This window comes from Pelodiscus sinensis, chromosome 3 (assembly GCF_049634645.1).
Source record: "Pelodiscus sinensis isolate JC-2024 chromosome 3, ASM4963464v1, whole genome shotgun sequence".
NCBI lineage: Eukaryota > Metazoa > Chordata > Testudines > Trionychidae > Pelodiscus > Pelodiscus sinensis.
Window position 1 is genome coordinate 12879062 of NC_134713.1, and position 18554 is coordinate 12897615.

The 18554-nt window shown below is 44.1% G+C and overlaps 1 protein-coding gene across 5 annotated transcripts in view; it reads left to right on the forward strand.

The window, feature by feature from the left end:
- Positions 1-18554, forward strand: part of CD2AP (CD2 associated protein) — a 138200-nt gene that overhangs the window by 14304 nt on the left and 105342 nt on the right. For all 5 annotated transcript variants that reach the window (XM_075923393.1, XM_075923392.1, XM_075923390.1 and 2 more), the window contains exon 2: positions 17972-18132. In XM_075923393.1, coding sequence (XP_075779508.1) covers positions 17972-18132 — 161 coding nt within the window. The remainder of the gene's footprint in view (positions 1-17971; positions 18133-18554) is intronic.

Consider the following 18554-nt stretch of genomic DNA (forward strand, 5'->3'; position numbering starts at 1 on the left):
GAATGCTTGTTTCGTAGTTTTAACTTCAAATTTGAGTCAATAAAACTTAATTCAGGATTTACTTAAATCATTTTGGATTAATGCCTGTAAGCATATTTTTATTCTTTTTATTTTGGTAATGTCCAGAGGCCTTGTTTAAGGTCTACTTAACTGCAGGTAAGAGATGAGACTGTCAGAGAGAGTCTGTGGTAAGTGGCTGGCTATAGTGTGTGTTAGTGTGTGTGTGTATTATTTGCTGTGTGCTTAGCTTGTGTGTGTGTGTTGGTTTTTGAAGGAGCTTCTAAAAGGTTTGAAATGTAGAAGCCTCTGTTAATTGGCTGAGCCTCAGTCAGGGGGAGGGACTACCAGGGCTTGATAAACCTGTGAGTCAGCGACCAGGAGCAGCTGAGAGGGAGTTTAGAGGGGGAGGTTAGAGGGTGCTAGTGACTCCTGACCTTCTTTAAACCTAACTTGTGTAATAATCTATATTCCAGACATTTAATAAGCCCAGTTTATACTTAAGCTTATTCATAAAAATATGGAGACAGAAGCCCAGCAGCAGAGTGGGGGCTATCCTGTTTATTGCGTCAAGTGTAATATGTATGATTACCTGCCTGTGGGTGGTGTATGTGTGCACCCGTTGGAAGGAGCTCCTGGCCCTCAGAGACCGAGTTTGGGCTTTGGAGGCCAGGGTGGCTGAACTGGAGGAACTAAGGGAGGTAGGTAGAGATGTTGATGAGACTTTCCGGGACACTAGTACTGTCCCACCTCCAGTCTGAGAGCCCCAGTGCTCTTAAAGAGGATGAAAGTCTCAAGGGAACAGATCATCAAATGGGATCAGAGGGAAACCATCCCGTAGTTGGGACCCACCTTCCAGAGAATGTTGCGGTATCCTCTCGCACTGAGGATACCTCTGAGGGGGAGGGAATGTTAGTTGTTAGGAAGAGGAAGGTGTTAGTAGTGGGTGATTTGATCGTTAGAAACATAGATAGTTGGGTTTATGATGACCGGGAGAACTGTATAGTCACTTGTCTGCCTGGTGCGAAGGTTGCAGATCTCTCGAGGCATCTAGATAGACTTACGTGTAGTGCTGGGGAGGAGCCGGTGGTCGTGGTACATGTAGGTATCAATGACTTAGGGAAGGGTAGGAGAGATGTCCTGGAGGCCAAATTTAGGTTGCTAGGAAAGAGGCTGAAATCCAGGACCTCTATGGTGGCATTCTTGGAAATGCTTCCAATTCCACGCGCAGGGCCAGGTAGGCAGGCAGAGCTTCAGAGTCTCAATGTGTGGATGAGACGATGGTGTAGGGAAGAGGGGTTTGGATTTATTAGGAATTGGGGACACTTTTGGGAGAGGGGAGCCTATATAGGAAGGATGGGCTCCATCTAAACCAGGGTGGAACCAGACTGCTGGCACTAAAAACTGCTCTATGGCCTTTTTAATCTTTAAACTAAGAGATGGGGGAAAGCCGATTTGGTGCGGAGATGCACATAAATCGGATGGAGACTTCTCTTAGAGGAGAATCCATTGATAGAGATTCTCTAAGATGTAGTCAGAAAGAGAGGAAGGGAGAGGACAAACCATGGGCCAGAGCAGACAAACAACCGCATATAAAGGAATCCAATGCATCAGGGAAGGGCAGACAAATAAGCAGTGGCAAATTTTTAAAGTGCTTCTACACAAATGCTAGGAGTCTGACTAATAAGATGGATGAACTAGAGTACATCGTATTAGAGGAGATTGACAATAGGCATCACTGAAACCTGGTGGAATGAAGAAAATCTGTGGGACACAATCATACTGAGATATAAAATATATCGAAAGGATAGAGCAGGCCAGCTGGGTGGCGGAGTGGCACTGTATGTGAAAGATAATGTAGAATCAAATGAAATAAAAATATTAAATGAATCAACATGTTCAATACATTCGCTATGGATAGTAATTCCATGCTCCAATAATAAGAAATTAGCAGTAGGGATATATTACTGACCACTTGACCAGGACAGCGATACTGACATTGAAATGCTGAGGGAGATTAGAGAGGCTACCAAAATAAAGAACTCTGTAATAATGGGGGATTTTAATTATCCCCATATTGACTGGATACATGTCACCTCAGGAAGAGAAGCAGAGATAAAATTCCTCAATGGCTTAAATGAATGCTTCTTGGAGCAGCAGGTACAGGAACCCACAAGGGGAGAGGCAATTCTCGATTTAGTCCTGAGTGGAGTGCAGGATCAGGTCCAGGAGATAACCGTTGCAGGACCGCTTGGGAATAGTGACCATAATATAATAACATTTAACACTCCTGTGGTGGGAAGAACACCTCAGCAGTCCAGCACTCTGGCATTTAATTTCCAAAAGGGAATTATGCAAAAATGAGGAGGTTAAACAGAAATTAAAAGGTACAATGACTAGAGCCAAATCCCTGCAAGCTGCATGGAAACTTTTTAAAGACACCATAATAGAGGCCCAACTTAAATGTATACCCCAAATTAAAAAAAATATCAAGAGACTAAAAGAGTCACCGTGGCTTAACCATCATGCAAAAGAAGCAGCGAGGGACAAAAAGGCACCTTTTAAGAAGTGGAAGTCCAATCCTAGTGAGATAAATAGAAAGGAACATAAACACTGTCAAATCAAGTGTAAAAATGTAATAAGAAAAGCAAAAAAAGATTTTGAGGAACAGCTAGCCAAAAACTCAAAAAGAAATAACAAAATGTTTTTTAAGTACATTAGAAGCAAGAAGCCTGCTAAAAAACCTGTGGGTCCCCTAGACGATCGAGATATAAAAGGTGCAATCAAGGACAATAAAGCCATTGCAGATAAACTAAATGATTTCTTTGCTTCAGTCTTCACGGCTGAGAATGTTAGGGAGATTCCCAAATCTGCACCGTCCTTTGTGGGTGATGAATCTGAGGAACTGTCCCAGATTGAAGTGTCATTAGAGGAGGTTTTGGAACAAATAGAAAAACTTAATGTTAACAAATCTCCGGGACCAGATGGCATTCATCCAAGGGTTCTAAAAGAACTCAAATGGGAAATTGCTTAGCTATTATCTGTGGTTTGTAACCTATCCTTTAAATTGGCTTCCATACCTAATGACTGGAAGGTAGCCAACGTGACACCAATATTTAAAAAGGGCTCTAGCAGTGATCCTGGCAATTACAGACTGGTAAGTCTAACTTCAATACCGGGCAAATTAGTCAAAACAATAGTAAAGAATAAAATTGTGAGGCATGTAGAAGAACATAATTTGTTGGACAAAAGTCAGCATGGTTTCTGTAAAGGGAAATCCTGTTTTACTAATCTATTAGAGTTCTTTGAAGTGGTTAACAAACATGCGGACAAGGGGGATCCAGTAGATATAGTATACTTGGATTTTCAGAAAGCCTTTGACAAGGTCCCTCACCAAAGGCTCTTGTGTAAATTACATGGCCATGGGATGAGAGGGAAGGTCCTTTCTTGGATTGAGAACTGGTTAAAAGCCAGGAAACAAAGGGTAGGAATAAATGGTAAATTTTTGGAATGCAGAGGGGTATCTAGTGGTGTCCCCCAATGGCCAGTTCTGGGACCAATCCTTTTCAACTTATTCATAAATGATCTGGAGAAAGGGATAAGCAGTGAGGTGGTAAAGTTTGCGGATGATATCAAACTGTTTAGGATAGTCAAGACAGAAGCAGACTGTGAGGGTCTCCAAAAAGATCTCACCAAACTGAGTGATTGGGCAACAAAACGGCAAATTAAATTTAATGTGGATAAGTGTAAAGTAATGCACATCAGCAAAAATAACCCCGACTATATGTACAGTATGATGGGGGCTAATTTGGCTACAAGAAATCAGGAAAGAGATCTTGGAGTTATCGTGGATAGTTCTCTGAAAACTTCCACACAGTGTGCATCAGCGGTCAAAAAGGCAACTAGGATGCTAGGAATTAAGAAAGGGATAGAAAATAAGACACAGAATATCTTACTGCCCCTGTATAAAACTATGGTACGCCCACATCTTGAATACTGTGTACAGATGTGGTCTCCTCACCTCAAAAAAGATATTTTGGCCTTGGAAGGGATTCAGAAAAGGGCAACTAAAATGATTAGGGGTTTGGAACGGGTCCCATATGAGGAGAGGTTGAAGTGACTGGGACTTTTCAGTTTAGAAAAGAGGAGACTGAGGGGGGATATGATAGAGGTCTATAAAATCATGAGTGGCGTGGAGAGGGCTGATAAAGAAAAGTTATTTATTAGTTCCCTAAATAGAAGAACTAGAGGCCACCAAATGAAATTAATGGGTAGCAGGTTTAGAACTAATAAAAGAAAGTTATTCTTCACACAGCGTGTAGTCAACCTGTGGAACTCCTTGCCAGAGGAGGCTGTGAGCACTAGGACTATAACAAAATTTAAAGAGAAGCTAGATAATTTCATGGAGGTTAGGTCCATAAAAGGCTATTAGCCATGGATAGAAATGGTGTCCCTGGCCTTTGTTTGTCAGAGGCTGGAGAGGGATGGCAGGAGACAAATTGCTTGATCATTGTCTTTGGTCCACCCTCTCTGGGTCACCTGGTGCTGGCCACTGTCGGCAAACAGGCTACTGGGCTAGATGGACCTTTGGTCTGACCCAATACGGCCGTTCTTATGTTACGTTCTTATGTCAGATGTTTTATGTATAGTTATGCCACAATTTGGAAAGGGGTCTGTGTAAATGGAATCTTGAGCTTGAGTTGCTTCCCAGTGAATCCTGTGGGATCTATAAGGATGCAAACCCTTTATACTTCATCTATGAACGCTAGATGAGAGTTCCCTTTTTTAAAATGATGCACTCTATATTTAGAATTTGGCTGAAGTTATCATTGCTTTTTCACAATTGAGAAACATTTAAAAAAATACACGTGGCTATCCGCATTTGTCCATTAGGTACTCATATGTTTGTCATCTCTCTGAGATTTATTAATCCACTACCCGTCTCTTAGTTACTCTGTCCAGAAATGTTGGCAGTCCCCAAGTTAGTGAAATATTATAATAAATGCTATATTCAAATTGATGAACTTGTATATGATAGTTGTGTAAGACTACCATCATTTCTTAGGATTTGGGAATAAAATGAGTAAGAGCAAGTTAAAGCCCTGATCCTAAAAGGCTTATGAACTGTGTAACTTCAGTGGAACATTTTGCAGTATATGAAGTTAATAGTGTGCCTAATGGTAGGTCTACACTGCAGTTAGACATCTGCATCTGGCCTGTGCCAGCTGACTCGGGCTCTGTCATGGGGCTCCAGCTAAGGGGGCTATTGAATTGCGATGTGGATATTCAGGCTAGGGCTGGAGGTGCAGCTCTAGGACCCTCCCACCTTACAGAGTCCTAGAGACCAGTATAGGTGTTCAGGCTAGGCCTAGAGCATGGAGTTAAACAGTGCTGTACCACAAGCCCACATCGGTTTGCTTGTGCCAGCTGCCTTTTTTTTAAGCAGTGTAGACATGAGACTGGGCCTGCAGTCCCTATATTTGCTTGTAGATGTGGCTCTGTGTCCTCCAGGACATATAATTAGTGCTGCTTACTTTGCAGGAAAACAGAGCTTCTTGTAAGCTTCCTGTTTGATTGAAAACTCATAGGAATTAGAATTTTTCCTCCTTCAGAAATAAACTCCTGTTTGTAAAATCAGTTTTTTGCTTTGTGCAAAAAAATTAATTTAAAGAGCTGAATACTTTTTTTTTTTTCCCTTCGGTTGATCATTCTTGTGATTTCTTATCCATATAAATAAATTGATGCCTTGGGCAGATGCCAGCACACAACTAAAATATAATGATTAATGAAAATGCTGTGAAGCAAAAGACAAGAATTGAAATATTAATGTATTGGTGCAGGACTTGTCTTATTAAATGCTGGAATAAAACCCAACTTGACGGGGAAGTAGGTGATATTTTAAGGTTCTTTAATTTGTGAAATATTATGCCTAAAACCATATGCCTTACATCATTGGAAAAACTGGGATTTGTAACTTTCCTTTCATATAACAAATGCAGTTGTGGCAGAATGTCATCTAAGAAAACAAAAACCATGTTTACTGAAAATCAAGGTTGTGTCAAGACACATCTCAGGCATCCCACAACATTTGAAGTTGGAAATAAGAATTTAAGAGGAAGCGTTCTGAATCTCATATTACCTGCAGCCCAGTTGATAATACTTCAAGGTAACATTAGACTTAAATGCATTCCATCAGATACACAGATGCAGTAAGTATATCACTTCATCAACCCTGTACTTAATGCATAACCTCAACAGTGGACTCATACGCTTTTGTACCGATAGGTCAGCACATCTGACTGTCACATTCTGTGCATTGGGGAAGTAGTTTTTCTTTAATTCTGCTGACATCATGGGTGTTTTGACTCTACTGCTGCATAGGGTTTCCAGTTAAAAGCCCTGTTGTCCCCAGACAGGCTAAGGTGTGGACTCCCAGCAGTGCTCACTTCAGGTGCCTCCTGGAAAGCAGCAACATATCCCAGTGCCTTCTAGATGCAGGGGTAGCTAGAGAGTCGCTATGTGCTGTCCCAATGGTTCCATCTCTGCAGTTCCCATTGGCTTTCCTTTGCACCCTACCCACAGATTTGGCCCTATAGCTTCCACTGGCCAGGATTCTAGACCAATGGGAGCTGCAAAGCTAGTGCTCAAGATTCCATGCCCTCCTCCTGGCTCTGTACCCACAGCTAATGGGAGCTGCAGAGCCATTGGTTCCTGGCCAATTTGAGCTGAGGAACCCTTGGTCAGGGGCAGTGTGTGGAGCCTCTCTGGCTGGCTCTGCTACTAGGAGCAACAAGGGCATGTTACTGCATCCTGGGAGGTGTCTGAAGTAGGGATGTAAATGTGAGTAGTCGAGTATACAATTAACCAATAAACCTAGGCCTATCGGTTAATCTTCTCAACTACTCACACTCCTCCTTCTCTTCCCGCTGCCTCTGTATCAGAGGCATCAAGGAGGAGAGTGGGGGGAGAAGCAGGAGCGGGTGCTGTGAGGAGCCAGCTTAAAAGCCTGCGCCCCTCGCTGCTTCTGCCTCTATCAGATTGAACAGTGTGGTGGTGGCAAACCATTGTTTGCTCCGCTATTTTTGTTATATATTTTTGGATTGCTTTTGGTAGGCAGTGATAAGCAAAACAAAGACAGGACAAGGGAAGGGATGTGAGAGGGGTCAGGAGGAGGTAGAAGGGGCTCATAAAGTGAGAGGTTCAGGTAAAGAATTTGAGAATGGAGCAAACAGCCAATCTGCACCGTTTAGAGAATGCCTGTATAAGACTTCAGAAAATTAATATCAACACTATATAGATTACGTTTCTCTGAGTACTAACTCTTCAAACAGATCAGTGCTGTTTTGCATAATTTAAAAAACGAGATTAGATGATGTGATTTTAGCCAAAACATTTTAATAACCTTTTAAAAAAAAATCCTCATATGTAACTGATGGTGGTTTACAGTAGTTGTTGGCTCTGCTGAACAATAATTTTACTAAGTGTTTTTTTTGTGTTCTTAATGTCAGTAACTTTGCTTCTGAATCTCAGACAGGGTTTAAGATATTAGCAAGGAGGAAAGAAACGATTGAGAGGACATGAATCACATGATAAGCAACAGAATGAACCATTTGGAGTGGTTTACTGCATCTGATGGTAATACTGGCTTTGGCAGGGTCTTCTCTACTTACAGTTCACCTTGATAGCCTTTGTTTTACCAGTACATTATGGATTTCCCATTGCATCTCTCTCACTGTGTCTAGCACTGTTCTTGGGAGTAAAGACATTGGAGTAACCAGAACTGGTCTTAGGGGTGGGTGAGCCGAGCAGTTGCCTGGGGCCACTGACAGAGCTGGTCTTAAGGGAGGTCCATGGTCCACTCAGGACACGCGGTAATTAAAGGGGCCACGAATGCATTTTGGCCTGACCTCCCAAATCCTCCTCCCAGGTTTCGCCTTTTTTTTTGGCTTGACAAATTTTTGTCTGCCCGAGGCTGTTAGGACTGGTCCTGGGAGCAACTTCCAAATATGACACATTGCGTTCGTTGTTCAGTGGTGCACTGAGCCTGGGTGGCTGCAGTGGTTTTGTTTTTCCATTTATGAGGTGAAGATTTGTATAAAGTTCATACTCATCAGACTTCATGGAGCAGAATACTCAGAGGTTGTTTTTGAGATGACTACTAAGAAGGGAGAGTAAGATGTTTGTATTTTAAGCTCAAAGTATCCTAAGCAGTGCTGCTTGCATTGGTTTTAGCTTAAGGGTTTTTTGTTTTGTTTACATTTCACTTTCCTTGTTTTCAAGTGAGTTATTGACGTTCAGATACCACCAAGATGGGTGCATTAGCTACTGAGAGAGACTCATTCAGTTGTTGGTATTATGCCAGAAGTGCATATATTAATCATGTTTCAATGCAAGATAAAAAGAAAGATAAAGGAACATTTCTTCCTTTTGAAGAGTGCCTCCAAACATTAACTATTTAAAAAAATCCTTAGACATAACATTTCTAATTCAAAGAAGAACAACATAAATTCCAAAGCAAATGCAAGGGTTTACGTGTGTATATCAGCTGCATTTTGTGTAGCATACTGCTGTATGTCTTCATCACAAGAATTAAGTGTATTTCTATAAATGAGGATGGGCTTTAGAATCTGTTATGAAAATGTGGGATTTGTATGAAGAGTGTTAAACACAAGAGCAGTACTATCCTAGGCTACGTCTACACTGGCCCCTTTTCCGAAAGGGGCATGTTAATTTCACAGGTCGTAATAGGGAAATCCGCGGGGGATTTAAATATCCCCCGCGGCATTTAAATAAAAACGTCCGCCGCTTTTTTCCGGCTTTTAGAAAAGCCGGAAAAGAACGTCTACACTGGCCCCGATCCTCCGGAAAAAAGCCGGAAAGTAGGAATAAGAGATCCTCCGGAAAAGGGCTTTTTTCCGGAGGATCGGGGCCAGTGTATACGTTCTTTTCCGGCTTTTCTAAAAGCCGGAAAAAAGCGGCGGACGTTTTTATTTAAATGCCGCGGGGGATATTTAAATCCCCCGCGGATTTCCCTATTACGACCTGTGAAATTAACATGCCCCTTTCGGAAAAGGGGCCAGTGTAGACGAGCCCCTAGTGTATAGCAATGTCAGGATAGGTCTACACTACGTAAGAATTTTGACTCCAGTCATGAGACTTTTGTAGCTCGGGTCGATGTACCTAAGTTGAACTTTTGCAGCGACTCCACTGTGGGGGGGTAGGTGGGAGAAACTTTGCTATCAATTTTCCTTACTCCTTGTGATCCCATGAAGTACCAGGGTCAATGGGGGCGCCATTAGTGGTTAACTTTAGTGGATCCTTATGAGACCTGCTAAATTGAACCCCAAAGCATCAGTCTACAGAGCACTGATCTCATGGTGAGAGAAGACAAGCCCTCAGTGTTGAATTACAGGCAAGGAAAATTAAGGCTGGCCTACACTACAGAATAAGCCCTGAGTAATTCAGATAAGCCAGCTATGACAGGGTCAGAGCAGAAGGCTATAAAAAAGTAGTCATACTGGAGTCTGGGAGGTGCGCAGGCATAAGCCCACACATCTAAGGAACCACTCCCCAGCCTGCAAGGGGGTCCGTAGAGCTGAGAACACCAAGTGATTATGGGAGACAGACAAAGAGAGAAACAGGAAGGCCAAAGGGCTAAAATGAGGGAACTGGATGGGAACACAGAGCAGAGAACCCTGGACAGCGCCCACTACTCCTGGAAGGCCTTGAGAGCCAGCAGTTGTGTGAACAGATAAAGGAGCGGAAATAGGCCCCACGGTTGCAGGCATCTCCTTCAGCCAGCCTCTGCTCCTTGGTCTTGTAAATTGCTGTTTTGCCTATAGCCAGGAGGAGGTTCATGAAGAGGTCCCATGACTTTGTGGGGCCATGGATGGGGTGTGCATAAATGAATAGGTGAGGGGAGAAGTGCAGCCAGAACCTCAACAAGAGGTTCTGGAGTAGCCGAAAGAGGGCTCCATGTGCACCATGGTCTCCCTCGTGCTACGGAAGGGGGTAAGTGTCGGGAACAGGCGTGAACTGTGCCAAGTACACACCCATGCTCACAGTGCCATGGAGGATTCTCCAGCTGATGTCTCCACCTTCCCGAACATCTTAGAGGCTGCCACCACAACCGTGGACCCCCACACACATGCTAGCGCCCTCACATAGGTTTCCACATGGGGTGAGGCTGACACCAGGAGGCAACGGACCCTGTGCCTCCTGGTTAGAGTGGGAAAGGGGTCGCTGCTATTGAGGATGGATTCTGGGAGGCAGCCGGAACACATTGGGGGGTGGCTACCTGGATGTATACCCTTGCGGTCGGAACACCATTGCCCCCAGAACTGGTGGAGGGAGCAGGGGGGGTGGGGAAGAGGAGAAGCCACAGCAGACATCTGGAGTGCGGTAGGGGGTGAGGCACCATCACAGGAAGTTTAACTTTCTGGGTGGGGCTCTTGCCCTTCTTGGTCTCCTGGCCCTTCCAGAGGGCCTTCTTAATGGTGACACTGGCAGGAGGTGTCATGGCAGGAGTCCGGAATCCCCATCCATGCCTGCCACCACTCTTGTTAGGAATGGAGCTTCAGGGGGTAGCTGAGTTAGCCTACTACAGAAAAAAACAACTAATGGCCTGGTAGCGCTTTATAGACTAACAAAACATGTAGATGGTATCATGAGCTTTCGTGGGCACAGCCCACTTCTTCAGATGACCAGCAGTCTCAGAGGGGACAGCATTTACAGAGGTAAATGTGAGCATGGGTGGGGAAGGGAAGACAGGAGGAAAGAGAGAGGTTCCGGGGAGGGAGCAAGGGGAGGAAAGAAGGGGGAAATGGAAGGTTCACCACTTCCCTATCTCTCCTCCCCTAGTCTGGAAGCGGAGTGGGATGGCAGCAAGCAGCAATGCAGAAAGGAGGAAGGGGGATAAAGGAACGAAGAGGTTACAACTCAGCACAGGATGGGAGATGGTGATGGGGGGGGAATTGGCTTTTAAGCCGACTCCTCCCAGCACCGTCTCCTGCTCTTCCTTTCCCATCCCCCTGCTTGTTGCCTCTATATTTGAGTAGTCAACTTGACTATCTGATAAGCTTAGGTTTATCAGGTAATCAACTGACTACTCTCTTACACCTCTATATAGTACTCTAGATTTAATCTAATTAAATGTTAACCTTTTTTATTTTCCAAAGTCTTTTGGCATTGTTCCATTTAAGCAATTTTGAGAGTCACCTATAAAGCTTTCAGAGACTGATAAATGAAATTTAGGGGAGGCATGAGGTTCTCTACACTACAGTATGTGAGCCAATGTTTGAGGTGATATGGCCATCTTTTCTTAACACAGCTTGCAATTCTGTGGAACCCTTTATCCTTGGCTTTCTTTTGGTAGCAAAACAAGAAGTGTTCCACTTTCATTGGTTAGAATTCATGGTTTGTTTGTTTTTTTTTACACATTTGACCATCCCCTTAGTTATAAATTCCTCTCACCTCCTATGTGTGGTTTGCATAGAGCTCTACGACTGAAGAAACTGCATAATGCTACTTTCCGCTTAGCATAATTTCTCACATGCAGTGTCTGACCTCTGTTCTCCAGAGATGGCTGCTGACTAAGCTTTGAGTACAATTCAAGTGTTGATTGAGACCTACAAATGTTTTCTGGGCTATATTCTTGCTGCTGTTGAGACTAGCTAAGACTCACAAGTCAGCAGTCCTTCCAGTGAGGAATACTCAATTAGAATTCTCTTCCCGGCTGATTTGGTAGTTCAGAGTATTCTATAAGGCATATCTGTTTAGTTAAGTGTTCTCCGAGAGTATAGTTTAAGGCAGGGCTACTCAACTTTGGAAGCCCCGAATCCACAATGATACTCCCAACATGTGTCAAGGGCCGCAACTTAAGTATGTATATGCAAATAGCTTTTCACACTGACAGGCATGAATATAAAGTTTAAGCCTTAAGCTGCGGTGCCAGACCCAAATGTGGCCAGTGTGAGCACCTCTCAGGCTCGTCCACAAGACTAAGCAGCCAGCACTTCTCACAATGCCCTGGTGCTCTCAGCACCTCCTCCCTGAGGGCTACAAACTCTGAGACCCTGTACCCGTCTGTTTCAGCCAGCCCATCTGCTTGTGTCTTTGACTGCTTGCCCCACCTCAGAGATGACTCGCCATTGTGGAACGTGTTCCCAGGGGAGGCCATGTTCAAAGGATCCCACCCGCGTGCCACATGTTAAGCCCTGCATAAACCCAAACGGCACCACGGGACGCAAACAAACGGGCTGCACGCGGCTCTTGGGCTGTGTGTTGAGCAGCCCTGGTTTAAGGAGTAGTTTGCTTTTGGGAGATGATCTTGCAGTTTTTATTGATAACTTTTTAGTGTGTTTTTAAATTGTATGTGTGTCAATAGACCATAAGGTGCATTTTGCGAAATTGAAAGGGAGAGTCATAACATGGAACAAACCCTTGTTTATCTTTGGAAGGCTGCTGGGAAACATTTCACAAACTTCTGTAATGCCCTTAAATTCTCTCCTATTACAAATCTCCATGCTAATTGTCCTGAAGTAAACTTAAAAATTTGCTACTTGAGTTGGCTACTGCAGTGTAATTTTTTAGTGTATGCAGTACTTCATGTTGTTTAGGCAGTTTTAAATGATGGGAAAAAGCATATATTTTATTGTAATGTAGGCAGTTTGATGTACATAATGATATTGTATAGTCTCTTCAGTTTTCTTGCTCCCCTCTAAGTTCACCAGCTTCTTTATTAGACATGTTGGCTTAGTAAAATTTCATTCTCGCTTTGACATGTATTGTTAGGTTATTGATACATCCCTTGTCATTTAAAAAGTGCTTGAACAAACCCAACAGGGATTTCAGATGGACAAGCTTTAGAGAAGGGGTGGGGAAAAAGGGTCTCTGTGTGCCGAATCTGGCTTGCAGAGACCCTGCGGCTCTCCCGCCGCCAGGCCAATTAAGACCTGGGGTCAGGGAAGCACACAAAGTTTCTTCTGCCCTGCCAGGAGCATGTAGCACTTTGAAGAGCCACATGCTCCTGGCAGGGTGGGAGGAGACTTCACATGCTCCCCCGCCCCCAAAGCCTGATTGGCCTGGGGGTGGGAGGAGCACACCAAGTTTCCTCCCCCCCTATCCCCGCCCTGCGATGAGCACATGGCATTTCAAAGTGCTGTGCACTCCTTGCAGGATGGGGGCAGGGCAGAGGAAGCTTCGTGCACTCCCTTTCCCCCAGACCCTAATTGGCCTGGGGGTGGGGGAGTGTGTGCAGCCTCTTCCCACTAAGCACCTATGCCCCTGGCAGGGCAAGAAGGGGGGGGGGGGGCAAAGTGGCTCCCCCACCCACAGACCAATCGTAGAGCTTAAAATATCTGTAGCCCAATCATGGTCTGTGGGTGGGAAAGTCCAGAAGCATCCTGACCTTGCCCCTTCCGGGGAAGCCTGGGGCTACTTCAAACATTTTTGAAGTGTCCCCTGGCCAGAGCCAGCCCAAGCTATGGGCTGACTGGGCTACTGCCCGGGGTACCCAATTGTAGGGGGCGCTGCGCGGGGCCACATATGTGCTTCGCTCTGGAGGCGGGGCCACGCATGCACTCAGAAGCTCAGGGTGGGGCTGTGCATGGGCTGGGCGCCCGGGGGCAGGGGGCACCGCACGCGTCGCACTCCCGGGAGCGGTGCCGCACTCTCAGGGCCAGGCGGGCTTGAATGACTCGGGCCGGCTCTGCCTCCGGCCAAAAATTATTGCCCGCCCCTACTTTAGAGCAACTGAATTTAAGTTGCTTGTTTTGAATTGTCTAGCTTTTAGTCCTCTATTTTTGGTTTTAATTTTTCTTTTTTGGGCAGGCTGTCACTGAAAGAGGAAGTGCTGGCATAAACAGAAAATGCCTGTGGAAGGGTGGGTGTTGATGTATCAAGCTAGTCGCAGACAGAGCAGGGGAAGAGTGGCAGACATCCAAAAAAAGCAGAACTTCATTCTGCCTTATCACTAAGTCAGTGAATAGAGTTGGCTAGGGATCATGTCGTCTGAGAACTGACTCTTAAGATCCTGATGGCTGAGCAATGGAAAGTTGTTCTTGAGAGAGATACTGTGGTTAATGTTAAATTGCCACAAACTTGGCCAGCTACTGTACAGCTGCATGTCACATGGGACTGTAAAATAAGATGCTTGAGAAAATTCATTGAATACTTTAATGGAATCATTTAGGTCACCAACCAGAACCACAATGTGTCCAATATTAAAAAAGAACATGTTGGTATTAGTGACTTAGAAAACATATAACAGCACCCTTATAAAAATGTATAGACTACATAAATTTAAAGTACATAGGGCTTAAAATACCTGTAGCCCAATTAAATAATTGGGATAGTAAATGTTACACCTTAGAGAACACCACAATATTGGAAAAATAACAATTACCTTAAATTCTAATCCCCTTTCCCCTGCTCGTTTGTTGGAAAGTCAGTGCAAGAATATTGTATATTCAAGTATTTAATCAAAGTGGGAAGCTTATCCATTAGTCAGGCTGCTACTTCATAGATCTTGCATATTAAAAGGCAAAAATGCTAGGCACTGTCATGAGTAAGAATTGAGCTTGAAAAGTAAAGAAACTGTAAGTTTGTGCCTTTTTAAAAATATTTTTGGATCTGGGTGGCTTTCAGAAAGGTAGTAAATCTCTCTCTCTCTCTCTCTCTCTCTGTCTTCATGAGGGACTGCCAATTTGTTTTTGATAATTATAGGTGGGACCGCTCTGGTCCAGCATCCTCCGGACCTCAGGGATCCCGAACCAGGGAGTTTGCTGGAACAGGGGAGGTCAGTGTTCTTCTGCCAGCCCCGTTCCTGGGCTCCCCTTTGCTCTGTGGGGCTCACTGGGGCTCCCCAGTCGCTGCAGGACTCCCATGTGGCTCCCGCTCTTGGCCTCTGACTCTTCGATCCAGCAACATCTATGTTCCATTGCTGGACCAGAGAGTCTTGGATTTGAGATGTTCAACCTATATTGCAACAAGGCATTGCATACATTCGATATTTTAATGGGTAAATAACTTATTGTGCTGCTAGTGAATGTGCTGTTCCTTCTGAGCATCTCAATGATACTGTTTGTTTTGATTTAAAGGGACTTTAGTTAGAGAATTTTAAAACAAAACAGATTTGCAATTTGGTGTACTAATAAGGAATGGACTTGGAAGGCACCTAAAGCGATATCTACCTTAGAGAACTTACAGCAAGGCAAGCTAGGCTAGTGAGTGGGCTGCATGATTGGCCATCTTTCATCTCGATCATAAGACTGTCATAACGAAGACTATTTCCTGGAATAGCCTAATTTGCCTAAGAGCGCTTGCATATTTAGAATTTGTGGGGTGTGCCGATTGAAACAAAGCAGCATTTTGATTGGATGCGGAGGGAGCACACTGCGCTCATAGTCAGTGTTCTGTGCTATCAGCATACACTTTACTTCACGTGTCCTTGCTTTCTGTGCATGTCACTTTAGTAACACTGGAGGGAAAAAATTATGTGGATGGAAGCCAGCAGAATCAGGAAACCCTATGTTTGGGCAGCAGTTAGCAAAATGTCTTGTGGGCACGCAGAACTCTGATGGGCCACAGGTTCCCAATACTGGCTTACAGGGTCCCAGCTGTAAGTGATGGCTGGAGTTGACCTATCAGGCACCACATTATCTGTTGGGTAACTATAACATAAGAGGATTCATTTTTGGTGAAGAATACTACGTTCTCTCTCTCTTAATTAACAAAATGATTGCATATCCCTTGTAAGCCCATCCAACTCTTGCTATTGACAAATATTTGCTTTTTGGATTTTCTGAAAAAGGTGCCTGAAAAATCATGAGACTCAGAATGTGAACTTGCTTGTGTCCAATTTTTAAGATATTAGAATATGGAAACTAATTAACTGATTTCTCTTGAAAAGTCCCAGAAAATTCAAACTTTGTTCCGTGTTTATGGGCTGAAAATTTGGGACAGATATACTGTTTTTCCTACAAAACAATCAAATCAAACTCCTTAAAGTGCAAAACAAAACGTAACATTAGTGATGGCATCATAATGGTTTGGTAGAGCTGATCACTGACCCTTTCTAAAAATGATCTTTTGCATTGCTTCTGTTTAACAGTTGTCAAATTTCACCAAAGACTAAACTGCATACAAATGAGTGCCTGGGTTACTTGGCTCCTGTGTGAAAATCTCACTTTAGTGACCAAATATATAAACAAAATATTCATATTACAATTCTACCCAACCTGTTGTATCTTTTTATAGTGCAGTGGGGATTTTCTTTAAGAAATCAATGTTTACTATTGAGATAGTATTGTTCTTCAATCATTCTTAGACCGAGGGAGGTAATTCTCCTTTTTCTTGTAAAACATGATTTCTGTTGGATGCTGGGTTAGTCACTTGATATTCAAAAGCCTTAGTTCCTCCATGTTTAGGATTGGAATGTACTTGTCTATTTTGAAGAGATGAAGTGAGGTTACATTTTCTTTGGATGGTAGGTGGGCACTATACAAGTCCAAAATTTGACTAATACTGTTAGTGGATGTTTACATCTAGGCAAATAAGTCAGCTGATTTTTTTTTTTTTTTTTAAAGAAGCCATGAGCAGCTCTTGGCCCCAGGGGAGAGGCACCTGTTCAACCCTTGATAAACTGCTGTGCAGGCATACAGCTTACAATAAACTTAGGTGCAATGTGCTCTTGTGTGTGGTGCAAATGAAGCTTGCTGTTGAAAGCCATGTACTTGTTCTGACTGTGATTAATATTTCTTGACCCAAACTTTCAAAGAAGTGTAAATTTTGTACAGGAACTGTTATTTTTAGGCACATAATAAAATTTAAATGTGTAGGAGAACGGATGTTAAATTTAGATTAATCGAATAGTCAATGGGATTTCCATTGACTATTTGATTAGTCAATAAAGGCGCCTCTGCCTTTAAACTATAACAAGAGCCCTGCCGGGCTTTTGCTACAGTTCAAAAGCAGAAGCCCAGCAGGGAGCACAGGGCCAGCGGAGACTGCTTCAGTCCCCACTCATGCCGTTTCCCGCTGTGCCTCTACCTTTCTTGCCCCCCACGGAGATAGTTCTGTGGGGAACCAGCTAGTAAGCTGGTTATCCCCCAGCACCGGCCCCTGCTGTCTCTCTCCGATAGAGGCAGCAAGGGGGGGGAGGGGGGGAAGCAACTAGTTGCATCACTAGAGGACTATCTGATAAGCGTAAGCTTATCGGATAGTCGACTACTCGCTTACATCCCTACGTAGGAGACAATAGCACATTCACATGAGCGTTTATAAAACCACTTGTACAACCAAAAATTGGTCAAAAGAACTCTTTATTGTGTGATCTATCATAAGACTGTTTTAGTTATGGGTATTTTAAGTGACAGTCATGAACAGGTCACAGGGTAGTAAACAAAAATGTATAGCTTGTGACTTGTCCGTGACTTGTACCGTATACCCCAGTGGAATCTTTGGGGAGATGACTTGGGGTGCCATGGATGCTGGGGGTGGGAATGGCACAGAGGATACCAGGGTGAGATTCATTTGGCAAAGCTGGTAGGTTCCCTACCAGGCTCCTCTGAAGCATCAATGTGTCTCTTAGCTCCTACCTCTGCGCATTGTCACCGTATACAGACACCACCTCTGCAGCTTCCATTGTCCTTGGTTCCCCAACTGTCAACCCTGAGCCCCTCCCACACCCATACTCCAGCTGTTGTTGGGGGAAGTGGGTGCAGTGGCCCGAGACTGCCCCAGCAATGGCATAGTGGCTGGCCCAAGGCCTGGTCAACTAGACTCTGAGCCAGCCACACCAGTCTCTGCAGATGTCACGGAGGTCCCAGAAAGACATGAAAGTCATAGAAGTTGTGACTTTCATGACCTTTGTGAAAGACTCACAGCCTTCTGTATAAATCACTTTCTGCCGCGCATAAAATTAAGATGTTTCATATTTCCACATGCCTAACTACTTCTTTCTTCCTTCTCTTAGTTGACTATATCGTGGAGTATGACTATGATGCCATACATGATGATGAGTTAACAATTCGAGTTGGAGAAATCATCAGAAATGTGAAAATATTAGAAGAGGAAGGATGGTTAGAAGGGGAGCTGAATGGAAAAAGGGGCATGTTCCCTGACAATTTTGTTAAAGTAAGTGCTTTAAATTCACAGTATTGCTATCATTACATTTTTGTGGCCATTTTACTGATTTAATTCGTCAGTGTTTTTCATAAATGCTTTGTATATTTCAGAATAAGGTTAAAAGTAATAATGGTGATTAGGGATGTATTATCCCATTTAAAGCACCCCCTTGCTGCTGGTCTGCAGCTCTCCTCCACAACCCCCCGCAGGCAGGTTCTGCATTGGCAGGGCTGCAGCGGATAGAGGCTGCATAGCTGGCCTGGAATAGCCCCTGCCTGTGGTGGGCCAGGGTGCCCTGCAGGCAGGGGCTGCTCTGGCATCTTGGTTGGAAAGGCCTGTGGGGTGTCCAGGCCTGCTGCAGGGATGGTTTTCTCCAGCCAGCTGCAGGTGGGGAGCTGCTCCAACCTTCACTGGTTAACCAGTTTAAGCAT